Genomic DNA, 11,897 nt, shown 5'->3' with positions numbered 1-11,897 from the left:
AAAAAAAATAATAATAATAATAATAATAAATCACTGAAGCTGAACACAGCCTCTCACAACATTAGCTGGTATACTGATGCTGATGGGTTCCCAGAACACTTATAGAGGAGGGGAAGACTGTACTACAAAGCCCTGCCCTCCAAAAGATAATTGCAGGGTTTTCTTGTGTTCTCTCTAGTATGGTAGTGATATTGTAAAATATATATTTGATCTTCAACCCCTTTTCCTGCCACACAACTTCCAAAATCCTTAACATCTCCAAAGTGATGCCCTATTTGAGTTGACTGGTGGCTGGCAGCCCTTAGGTAGCTTCAGGATGGGGGCTGAACAAAATCAAGCCAGGATTAGAGAGTTGGAAGTTTCAGCATCATCCCCCAACCTCCCAGAAGGAGGGAGCTGAAGGTTAAGCTAATCACAAACAGCCAATGGTTTACTCACTCATGCCTACATATAAAACCTCTATAAAACTCAAAACACAGGGTCCAGAGAGCTTCCAAGATAGCTAAAATATGAAGGTTCGTGGAGGGTGGCATCCTAGAGAGGGCGCTGAAGTACTACATCCTTGCCCTATTTGTTTTTTCATCTATATCCATTGTTAATATTCCTTATAAGGCAGTAAATGTAAGTAAATGTTTCCAAGTTTTCTGAGCCACCCTAAAAAATTAATCAAACCCAAGGAGAGGCTGTGGGAGTTTATAGCACAGGCAAAATATCCTGGGAATTGCAAGTGATATCAGAAGTGGCAGGGGGCAGTCTCAGGGACTGAGTCTTCAATATGGGAGATCTGGCGCTGTCTCCAAGTAGACAGCATGAAAATTAAACTAAACTGAAGGATATCCAGTTGTTCTCTGCTACAGGATTACTTAATTGTACAGGGGGAAAACCGCACACATTTGGTCACATAAGTTTCTGTGTTGATTGTTGTATGAGAACAGAGGGAAAAAAACTGTTTTTCCACTCAGTAGTTACTGATAAATGGCTTTCTTTCAGTTGGTAGTTTGTGAGTATAAAATCTATCTCAGGCTTACAAACTGGACATGGTATTGTGGCTTTTCATTGAAGTTACTTACTTCAGCCTTCTGCGCGATCACTCTTGATCTTACTTATAAATCATCTCTCCTTGACTGCCCACGTGTCTAGAAGTCATCTCCACTTTGAACTTGCCACCCTTATGGAAATTTACCCCTCTTGCACCTGAGAGTTAAATGTTGCCATCAGGCCTTTGTTATGTCAGGATACTATCGTGCCCCCATTGCTACTAGAAAACCAGTTCTTTAACAGCATCTTTTATCAGTTTCAATCTACAGAGACAACCAGTTCTAAACTTCTTAAAGATGCTGGTACCCCTTCATCAGTGCCTTTCCCACTGCCTTTATTTAAGAGTCCCCAAAGCTGGGTGTAGTGGATCATGCCTGTAATCCCAGCACTTTGGGAGACTGAGGTGAAAGGATTGCCTGAGCCCAGGGTTTGAGACCAGTCTGGGCAACTTAGTGAGACCTCATCTCGACAATAAATCAAAAAAATTAGCCATGTGGTGGTGTGCGCCTATAGGCTACTTGGAAGACTGAGGTGGAAGGATCGCCTGAGCCTAGCAGGTCGAGGCTACGGTGGCCATGAGCATGCCACTGCTCTCCAGTCTGGGTGACAGCGAGATTCCAACTAAAAAATAAAATAAAGTCAAGTCCTTGGGCCTTTGTGAGGCATGCTAGTAGGCTGCCCAGTGTTAAATAACAATTCTTGCATGCCTACTTCCAGTAGTAAGTCTTTTGGTCCTTTTTGGTATGGTCTGCCCTATCCACCTCATTTAATGTGGGCCAATGTTTTTCCCAAGCTCCCAAAAGCCATCTCAACAGCATATTATAACTGCCTCATGGGGCCTTGACTGGATGTTCCAGAGTCACAGGAAAAAGTCTCTATTATCACAAATTCTATATGAGTTACATTCTTTTTTTTTCTTTTTGTCTTCAGCCCTATTTTTATTTTTGAGACAGTCTTGCTCTATTGCCAAGGCTGGAGTACGGTGACATGATCATAGCTCACTGCAACCTCAGACTCCTGGCCTCAAGTGATCCTCATACCTTGCCCTCCCAAATGGGTGACTAGCACACCACTGTGCCTAGCTAATTATTTTATTTTTATTTTTATTTTTTGAGTTGGAGTCTCACTCTGTCACCCAGACTGGAGTGCAGTGGCCGCTCCTGGTCACCGCAGCCTTGACCTGCTGGGCTCCAGCGATCCTTCCACTTCAGCCTTCCAAGTAGCTGGAACTACAGGTGTGCGCTACCACACCCGGCCAATTTTTGATTTGTTGTAGAGATGAGGTCTCGCCAAGTTGCCCAGGCGGGTCTCGAACCCGCGGACTCAGGCAATCCACTCACCTCAGCCTCCCAAAGGTACAGGATTACAGGCTGAGCCACCGAGCCCGGCTTATTTTTTGTAGTCAGGCTCTGGCTCTGTTGCCCAGGTTGAGCACTTATTATCCACCAAGCACTGCTCTAAGCACTTGATTTCACTGGGCAGATGAGAGAACCAAAGCTCAGAAAAGTGATGTGACTTCTTCAAGAACTTGCAGCACACAAGTGGCAAAGCTAGGATGGGAAGCCCAGTTCTGCTGGCCTGACGCAGCTCAGCCTCTAAGCTAGACTGTTCATGAACCCCAGGGAGGAAAGGAAGACAGGCTTATTTTCCATGTCTCCCAGAATCCAGAACAGATTATCTACTCGATAAACACCGGGAAATGGAACAGAAGACTCTCCAGAGGAGGCTCAAAGAGGGGGTTACAATAAATATCAGCTGAGTGACCCATAAATGTCCACTATGTCCTGTCTCCTAGACTGCCATGGACATGAAGGGGGCTTTGTCCAGATCCACATTGCTAGCCTGTGCACGCATCTCCTGCACCTGAGGTTGTTGCTTGCTAAGGCTCACAACTGCCTGTTTCTCCAGAAAACTCAGCCCCCACAGGAGTTGCACATAGAAGAGGGGATGCTGTCACCCCTGGGGGCAGCTCCCTGCCAATGACCAATCAGGGTTGCCAAGGGCCAGCATTCCTGCCCCAAGAGGAGCTCAAACCCTCATCTCACTCCGCTCCTAGAGAACCCAGCTTAAGACATGACCCAATGCCCAGTCCTTTCGGTCCCAGGAGACCCTGGCCCCTCTCTAGCCCCACCCCTGCTAAGCTCCCACCCACTCGTTCCCAGGAGGTCTTCTTGGTTAGTCTTCACCCCAAAGTGGGGATGCTAGAGTTATTGAGGCTGCGGTTGTACATCGATTTTTTCACCCCTGTGATCTGAGACATGGGTTGGATGCAGGGTACAGGGGGTGGGGGCTGCTGGCAGGTCTTGGTCTTGGCGCTTGCTGTTTTTCTCGCTCCTTCATTGTGGGTGATGGGATCTCCACTTCATTCTGTTTGTCCAGGAAGGTCGTGGAAATGTACTCTGAGACCTGGTTTCCCAACTGGCTCATTTCTGATAGACATGAGAGTTCACCGTTAAGCATCCTCTTGAACTTGTGGGAGGCCATCTTGCTGACAGAGCAGTAGGTCTGCATGGTCTCTAGCTGCTCCAGACACCAGTCCAGCTCCTCCAGTGTCTCCCGGGCCAACGGCTGACATGTCTCCTCTGACAGCGTGTCCTTGCAGACAGACCCCGGGAAGGCCAGGCCACCCTGAAGCCACCTCCTCAGCACCTGTGGCGGCAGTCTCGGACCCCCATCCATATCCAGCAGTGAGGCTACTCCGACAGCGTGGAGCACGCTGAGCCGAAGCGGCCGCCGCACCGGCCCATAAAGCACGCCGACTCCATGGACACCTGCGACCAACCCAGCCTGCGCACGATCCGTGAGTCCTAGCCCTCGTCCTTCCATGGCACTGGCACCGACACCAGTGGCGTGGGCAGAGGCAGCGGCCGGCGCTTCGAGGCTGAGAATGGGTCGATGCCATCCCCCAGCTGCAGCTCCCTGGACTCACAGGCGAGGCCGGGGCTGGTTCTGCACACTGGGCGGCCACCAGCCAGCGCTGAGAGTCCTTCCTATGCCGCTCAGACAGCAACTGCGACATGTCACCCAAGACTATGTCTTGGAACTCATCGGTCACCAGCTAGGCGCATGCCGAGGACCTCGTCCTAATGCCGTTTGCCCAGGTGCTGGCTAGTCTCCGGAGCATTTGCAGCAACTTCTTGCTCTTGACCAAAGTGCCCATTCCCAGCAACAAGCGGTCCCGCTGGGAGGCCCCACCCCTGGGCAGGGACAGAGACAGGCCCTGTTCCGAGAGGGCGTGCAAGCTCCATGGCGCCAGCCTCCACCTGCACCCCAGGAGACCCCTGGCCTTTCCAAGCGGCACCCCGCTCACTTACGCTGGAGCCGACGAGTCCAGGGCCCTGGGAGCACATCCGGTCACAGTAGGGCCGTGGTGCCCCGGGGACAGACCCGGGGGCAAATCACCCCGGCCAGGCTCTGCAGCTGCCTGTAGGCACCTGGAGCTCTGTTCCGTGCAGGACTGTGCTCTCCGTGCTCCTGAGTTAAATTCTTAATTCATGAAACCATCCATACAACCAAAAATTTATCTAACACACAGAATTTTGCACCAAAGGAGTAACTTCTTTAAAGTTTGAGAACAGCATAATATTTCACCTATAGCTTAAACCTAAGCTTTGTAATGGTTGTTTTTAAGCAGCAGAAAATGAAGGCTAAAGAAATGCTAGCGATGTCCTTACAATGACATATAATGCTGAAAAACAGGTTCTCTAGAGGCAACTTTCAAACGGAAGAAAACAAGTGCAGATATGTATCCGTCTGGCTAGGATCTATGGAGACTGAGGGCCCCAAAGCAGTGCTACTCAAAGGTGGTTTATTGACTTATGCTGGTCTGTGAAGAGCTTTTTACCAGTCTGTGACATCATGAATGAGAAAGTGAAAGTGTTTAGAAGCTTTTTAGCATTTTGACATTGCTGTGATATCCAAGTACATGATAAGAGCACTTAATCTGTTGAATAAGCTCTGGTTTGAGTGTTGTCAAACTTGCATGGTGGGTAGCATACGGTGTGAACGGCATACCTGTCGTGGGTAATAGGAATGTATATTGATACATAAATACCTGGTCCTTTACCACCACACATAGTATGAGAAGGACTGTCCTAGAGTACTGAACTCCAAAAGTCCTAGCATAATTCAAACAGTGTTTTTGGAACAGAGAGTGACCTCAGGTCAACTTGTTCATATTCAATCAAAATGAAAATGAAAATGAGTGCCTTGGGAACAAAGCTAAAGTGGACTAGGGCATCTATTTAGATTCCTGGAGTAAGCCCTGGTCAGGCTAGCAGAAGTGCAAATTTGTAAAAGAAAACTAGCAGGACAGGAGGCACAGGGTTCTGGAAGCAGTGCCCTTTTGTTCTTTGCTCCTCCTCACTATCCTTGGCTAGAACTTTAAAAAGAAAATTTTGGCATTCAGGCCCCCTCAATATTATCAAGTCTGACTATACTTTCTCCATCTCTCGCAAAATAGAGAATTATCACATTCAGACCTGGACTCTTCCATGTTCTGATAAGGCATGGCACCTAGACCTTCCCAAATAGTCAGCAGCCTTAAAAAATATTTCCCTTTGTCAACACCACAGACAAGAGGGAAAAAGTCTTAACTGAGGGGAAAGCAACATGTCATGAGCTCAGAGTGACTCAGAGGATGAACGTGAATTTACTCTGGCAAGAGTTATTTTTGAGTGAATCAGGACAGCCAGCGGGGCTGACCAGAGTATCCACCAACATATGGCAGCCAAGGTCCACAGACTCACTGGGAGTCAGAGAGCAGCAAGGTCAGCTCAGAGAAAAATAACTTAGAAAACATGCTAACAATGTACCACTAAAATTAATCATACTAATGTGAAACATTAAAATATAATATCAACTGAAGGGCTTTCCAGATTGAAATACTCAGGAGAAAATAAGGAAAGATGGCTATCTAGTCTCCTTTGCCAACTGAGGTGCAGACTGCACTGGTAATAGGGCGGGGGCTGTGGTGGCATCCAGCACTACAGTATTATGTAGAACTGGTCTAACGTTCCTCACTCTGCAACTTACAGAAGCCGAGGAATATCAGAAAAAGACCTGAATGAAAAACAGGCCACACTCCTCACTCAGAATATTTATTAGACACTGCCCCAAGGGGCCTACAGGTAAAAGAACCCAGACTGTACCCCTCCCCCTTTTCCAAGCTACCTTCTTGAACCAAGGGATAGGATTCTGAGGGAATCAGTATCTCAAATGAGCCAGAATGTATCTGGGGGAAGAATGGCCATTAATTTCACAGACCTGACATTACAATTATTTGTTTGCCATGGAGAGAGGAGCCAGTGAGAATGGTGGAAGAACTAGATGAGGAGAAACAAGATGGGCCCTTTGTTGTCAGAGCTTGGGCTTAAGAGTTGGAATAAACAGGTATTTAGAAAAGAGAGGAGGTAAGAGGACAGGCAGAGGACAGAGGAAGGTCAGGGGCTGGGTTCACCCAGATCACATAGCATTACAGGAAGAACCAGGGTAGTAACATGAGCTCTCAGATTGGAACATGAAGTTGAGGGCTCAGCACTAGAGGAAGGAGAATCCCAGGGCTTCTCTTCCAACCCTACTGTGATTAGATGCAAAAGCCCTTTCTCTTTAGGTAATTCAGAACGGTCTGTCTGAAGGTGAGTATGGTAAGACATGTAGCCCCAGTCTAGGCTGTTTCTCTCCATTCCCAAAGGTCCTACTGAGAGGACTATAGAAATACAGAGTCCCAGGACTCTGTCCCTGCTCCTCAGGTACAAGAGAGGGAGTAGAGACAAGGCACAAAGACCCGGGGCATAAAGGTGAACATCCATGTGGCCACATATAATAACATTACTGCAGGAGAGGAAATAAGGTACATGCCCCCAAAAGAGAGGCCTTCCTTCGTCCAGCAGATGGCTGGGCCTTTGATCGTGGCAGAAACCACAATGGAATAGGGCTCACAGAAAAGGCCTGTGAAACAGACCCTATTCCTAGGAATCAGAGAAAATGCCTCAGCTGGTATGGCACAATCTTGAATGAGATGACAGAGGGCAGCGGGCAGACCGCTCCCGCAGACGACACTCCTGCCTCAGCTCCCAATGGTTCTGCTGACTCCAGATGTTCCCCATGGATGGGACTCAGGGAAGAAAACGTGTTGTGTTTCACATGATCAGACACTGTTCGCCATTGGCACCTGGTGGGCCCGAAAGATTGAGGGCATCCAGGTCAAAGTTGAGGCCAGGAGGCTGGAGAAGAGATGAAGGGACTCAGATAACTGCTCATATTTCCTGTCAGTTTCTGTGTCCATACCCAGTGGACACATTATCACCTTAGGTGAAATCACTAGAGGTCATTAAATTCTGGATACCAAGGGTCAGATCAAAATCTAGGAGGACATATACTCACCATCTCCCCAGCCAGTTCTTTTGGAGGATGACCCAAATCCTGTAGCTGGAAGATAAGGAAAGAGGAACATGAGACAGAGAAAATCCCAGAAAACAACAGAGGATCCCAGAGGGGATGTAATTAATAAATTCTCTGATTTCTTCTGAGAACTGTACTATGTGGCCTCCCTTGTCATCCCTCTTCTACCCAGATTTGGCATTACAGCATCCTTCCCAGATACCTCCCTCCACTGAACACCTAAGTGAACAGCACCAGCAGGCAGAGGACGAGGAGGCCTTACCTGCTGCATAAGATCAAGCACCTTCTCAAAACGAGCTTTTTGTGTGGCTTCACTGTCTGTAGGAGTCTCTGCCTCAAATTGCTCACATATTTTGCCCATGACACTGTGCTGTTCCTGGTATTTTTCAAATTGCTCTGGAGGCAGAGATTCCCGGTGACTCTGCAGCCATTCTGGATACTAAGGAAAGATAGAATGGGCGGGGAAGAATTAAGTGGGCAATGGTTAATACTTATGATATGAAAGGCAAGGGAACATAGAAGGAAAAGTTAAATAAGCAAGTTCATCATGAAAAGCAGCACTGAATTCAACCAGATCACCTGGCCATATTTATATTTATGGACACCAGAGATCAGCAAACATTTTTTGTGAAGGGTCAGACGGTATATATTTTTGGCTTGGAAGGCCACATGTGGTATCTGTTGTGTATTTTCTTGATTTTTTGTCTGTCTGCTTTCTTATTTTTTAAAAATCCTTAAAAATGTAAAAACCATTCTTAGCTTGAAAGTTGGATTTGGCCCACCCAGGCCTCAATCTGCTGATTCCTAGTCTACACTATTCATTTCACACTTAACCACGTTTCCCTGTGTCACTGAAAAGCTTCTATTCCTATATTTTGTATTTCCAGTAAAACTATAAGCTCTTTGATGGTAGGGATCATCATTTAAACCACCCATATTTTTCTCAACATAAACCCAGTATATCATCAGTGAATCCTTGCTGGAGAAATGAATGAAGTCAGAAATGCAAGGAGTTGATCAGACAACCCCATAGGCTTGGACCAGTTTACAGAAAACTAGAGCTGAAGGAATTCCCCTTCTGCCTCAGACACTGTCAGTGTGGTAGCTTTATTTTCTCAGAGACACAACTCTCCCCACCCCAAATAAACAAAGGAGATAAAAACAGGGACTTGTGTACTTGGGCTACTCTCTCTCTGCAGGCTCTGAGTAGGCAAGGCAGGCCACATAAATTGATATTATGGAGAGTGAGAAAAGCAGAAATGGAGTTTAGAAACCTTTTCTGTGATCTCCTTCAGTGACGGATACAGCACATCCTTGGACAGCAGGTTCTGCATGATACTCTGCATGATGGGGAGGATGTTCCCTTCCCCATCCCCTTCGTCCATGCCCAGCCCCTCCATGGCCTTGGTTAGTTCCTCTTCTGACATGCCAGAGTTCTAGATAGGACAAGGAAGAAGTAAGCAAGTATACTGCCTTCTCAGAATGCTTTCCACTTGGCTGGGAAAGATGAACTATCTAAATTTGCCTGTAACAAAACAGGAAGGCAGGAACAGTCTTGAGATGATATTCAAGAACTGTCTTTTGAGACTTTGCGGGTGAAGTATCTGGGAGTGGGGCCCTTGAGGTCCCCCACCCCTTCCCCCTCACCTGAAGGTCAGTGGCATTTTTGGCTAGTCCACTTAGTGTCTCCTTTAGGCAAGAAGTGAATTCTTGTTGGGAGGTTGTGTCACTGCCTAGGAAAGATAAAAAAGCCAGGATCATTACGATTTTAACTGCTTCCTTGCCTGGACTGAAATGTTTACCAGCTTGGATATTTATTAATACTAGTGAATCACTATCACTCCAAATCTTTGAATATTTGATTGTTATCATCATAGTCATTTCATAACAACATGGACTATGTACCAGTTTATTCTCCCTGATGACACCCACAATACTATTACCTTTAAAATGATCAGTTCTTTTTGTTTGTTTTCTTTTTGTGAAATAGGGTCTCGCTCTGCCATCCACACTGGAATACAGTAGTGCGAACATAGCTCACTACAGCCTCAAACTACTGGGCTCAAGTGATCCTCCCATCTCAGCCTTCTGAATAGCTGAAACTATAGGCACACACCACCATACCAGGCTAATTTTTTTTTTGTAGAGATGGGGTATTGCTTATTGCCCAGGCTGGTCTTGAGACTGGCCTCAAGTGAGCCTCCCATCTCAGCCCCCACAAAGTGCTGGGATTATGGGCATTAGCCACCACACCTGGCTATGAAAATGGTCAGTTATGAATAGTCTTTCCTATTACTTTCCAACCGATCTCAATCTCTTCATTAAGCAGGGTTCCCCATCCCTCCTCCTATAGCCTTTCGCTACCCCCATGGCTATGACATCATGATTGCTATCAACTTCACTAAGAATTCTGGTGTTTTAAGCAACAAAGAATTAAGAGGGCTGTTCAGAAATTTCCATTTGTCTGGGGCCCCCTCCTCACCCACTCTCCCAGCAGCCTCTGAGAGCTTTTGGAACTGCTCCACCAGGTGGGGCTCTTCCTCAGCCAACTCCTTCATTGCCTTCTCGAACTCCGCGGTAGCTTGGGAAGCCAGTTCACTGTCGAATAGTTCCTGGAAAAACTTCTCTTGGGAAGCGAAGAGGGCATCCTGCAGGGGTAGGGTGGCCACAATGTGCCTTTTACTTGGCACCTCAGTGCCCCAGCCTCTGAAAGAAGCCACAGACAGTGGCTCTGGGAAATGGAGCACCTGCCTCCCACCCGCTTCCACTGGATGTTATAACTACCTCTCTTAATGAGGACAGTAAAAAAGGCTCTCTGGATATTCAAGGAAGGTATGAGGTGGCATACCAATCCAAGCATTTCAATCCGCTTTTTTCTCAAGGAACTCCCTTAAGATCCCTCCATCCAGCCTCGGGTCCTTATTTCACAAGGGCTGAGGCCTGCAAGAGCACTCACCAGTGTGAGGCCAAGGCACCCTTCCCCGCTTCCCCTCTGGCCCACAGGGGCCTGCCCACCTCTGCTCAGAGCTGCATGCTCATCCCCTCCCCCTCCCTTAAGGGGGTGGAATTTATACTTTGGCAGTGTCTCCTGGCGATCTCTTCTGGGGCCCCGAAGCATCAGGGGCTGTGGTGGTAGGAGGGGGTGCTGGGGAGGGTTTGGCTTTATCGAAATCATCAAGAGCACCTTCAGAGACAAGAGACATGGTGTGTGTGTTGAGGACAGATGAGGATTCAAGGCTGGGTGGTTTCTGGGCAAAGCATTAGGAACATGATGTTCAATTTGCCAACTTTCCTCAATTTTCCTTTTTTTTTTTTGAGACGCCCCTCCCTCCCAGCCCACCCACCAAAAAGCTTCCTACTTCTCTCTGGATTACCTACAGAACTCACCCTGGATCCCTAAAGGGAATAATCTTTGGCAAGCAAACACAAGGTGTCCCACCCAGCTTCCCGCTGGTCCCGGTACTAGTAAAGCGGAGGGACAACATACTGCACTCCATGAAAGGGCATTAAACTCTCTTATCCCCCTCAACCACCGAGAGCTCTCTCTGGCCCCATCTCTGCAGATGACCGTGTACCAACTCACAGAGTCACTTGGCACTCACTCCTCACTGCTTCTGTTCATTTTTCTGCCTGCCCACATGTCTATGACTGGACAAGAGATTAAAAATTCACCTCTGCCCCGAAAAGCCTGTGTCTTCACCACCACTCTGCTTGCCAGGCCGAGGGAGAGGGCACTGGCTCCAACCCAATAGAAGAGTGGGAGACAAGGCTAAGGAACGAAAAGAAGACTGAACTGCCTTCCCCTGAAATCGCTTCATCCTCAGTTTCTCAAAACGAGGAAAAGGAGTGTGCTTGAGCTACTGACATGACAGAACTGTAAGAGGCCTGGTGAGAGAACAGGGAAAGGACTGGGAGAAAAGAAGTGTCTTCTGTGTTAGGACAGGACAAGGCACAGAAAAACCGGCTACAGAATTGCTAAGAGTGAAAGCAGTCCGCGGGTGTGCGGCTCGCTGCTCACCGCGAGCCCGACGCTGCTGCCGCCGCCGACGGGGTAAAAATAAGACTTCAAGAACTTAACCACCCCAACCAAGGGGAGCTTGGAGTGGGGCCGTGCAACACCGACCTGCGGGTTACTGCTCCCCCCTCTGGCAGGAAGGCCCACGGTCTGGGCCGTTCAGGGGCCCCAGGTGAACGCCCCAGCTCCTGCCACAGATGTGGAACAGGGTAGCCCAGAGACTGCCGGGGGCGCAGCCAGACCCTCCTAACCTTTGGCGAGCCTCTCCCAAGCATCTCAGACTCACTTGACCTCCCGACTGGGTCCTCACACCCGCTCCCCAGGGCCCTTCCCATTGCGGGCTCTTACTTTCCAGGAGCTCCTCCAGTTCCCGGTCTGCGTCGACCCCGACACCACAGTCTTCCTTAGCGGCCGCCATCTTGCTGCCTCCGACTTGCCGTAG

At 48.2% G+C, this 11,897-nt stretch overlaps 1 protein-coding gene and 1 pseudogene across 3 annotated transcripts; both read right to left on the bottom strand.

Annotated features, from left to right (window-relative positions):
* Nucleotides 1-3,104: 3,104 nt before the first annotated feature.
* Nucleotides 3,105-4,133, bottom strand: LOC103261117 (annotated as a pseudogene).
* A 1,987-nt stretch (nucleotides 4,134-6,120) lies between these two features.
* PEX19 (peroxisomal biogenesis factor 19) lies at nucleotides 6,121-11,897 on the bottom strand. Of its 3 annotated transcripts, none has more exons than XM_008058712.2 (8): nucleotides 11,804-11,894; nucleotides 10,515-10,624; nucleotides 9,923-10,088; nucleotides 9,088-9,173; nucleotides 8,715-8,876; nucleotides 7,703-7,879; nucleotides 7,423-7,467; nucleotides 6,121-7,262 (listed from the first exon to the last, which is right to left on the bottom strand). In XM_008058712.2, exons 1-8 carry the CDS (start codon nucleotides 11,871-11,873, stop codon nucleotides 7,179-7,181), a joined length of 900 nt encoding a protein of 299 aa, XP_008056903.2. In that variant the 5' UTR covers nucleotides 11,874-11,894; the 3' UTR covers nucleotides 6,121-7,178. The 3 variants fall into 3 exon arrangements, with proteins under 3 accessions (XP_008056903.2, XP_021568377.1, XP_021568378.1); XM_021712702.1 differs by having other exon boundaries at nucleotides 6,121-7,210; XM_021712703.1 differs by lacking the exon at nucleotides 10,515-10,624 and having other exon boundaries at nucleotides 11,804-11,897.

This window comes from Carlito syrichta, unplaced genomic scaffold (genome assembly GCF_000164805.1).
Source record: "Carlito syrichta isolate Samal-C Ts95f unplaced genomic scaffold, Tarsius_syrichta-2.0.1 Scaffold303604, whole genome shotgun sequence".
NCBI classification, from domain to species: Eukaryota; Metazoa; Chordata; class Mammalia; order Primates; family Tarsiidae; genus Carlito; species Carlito syrichta.
Note: the sequence above shows the minus strand (reverse complement) of the source record. Positions and strands in the feature narration are given on the sequence as shown.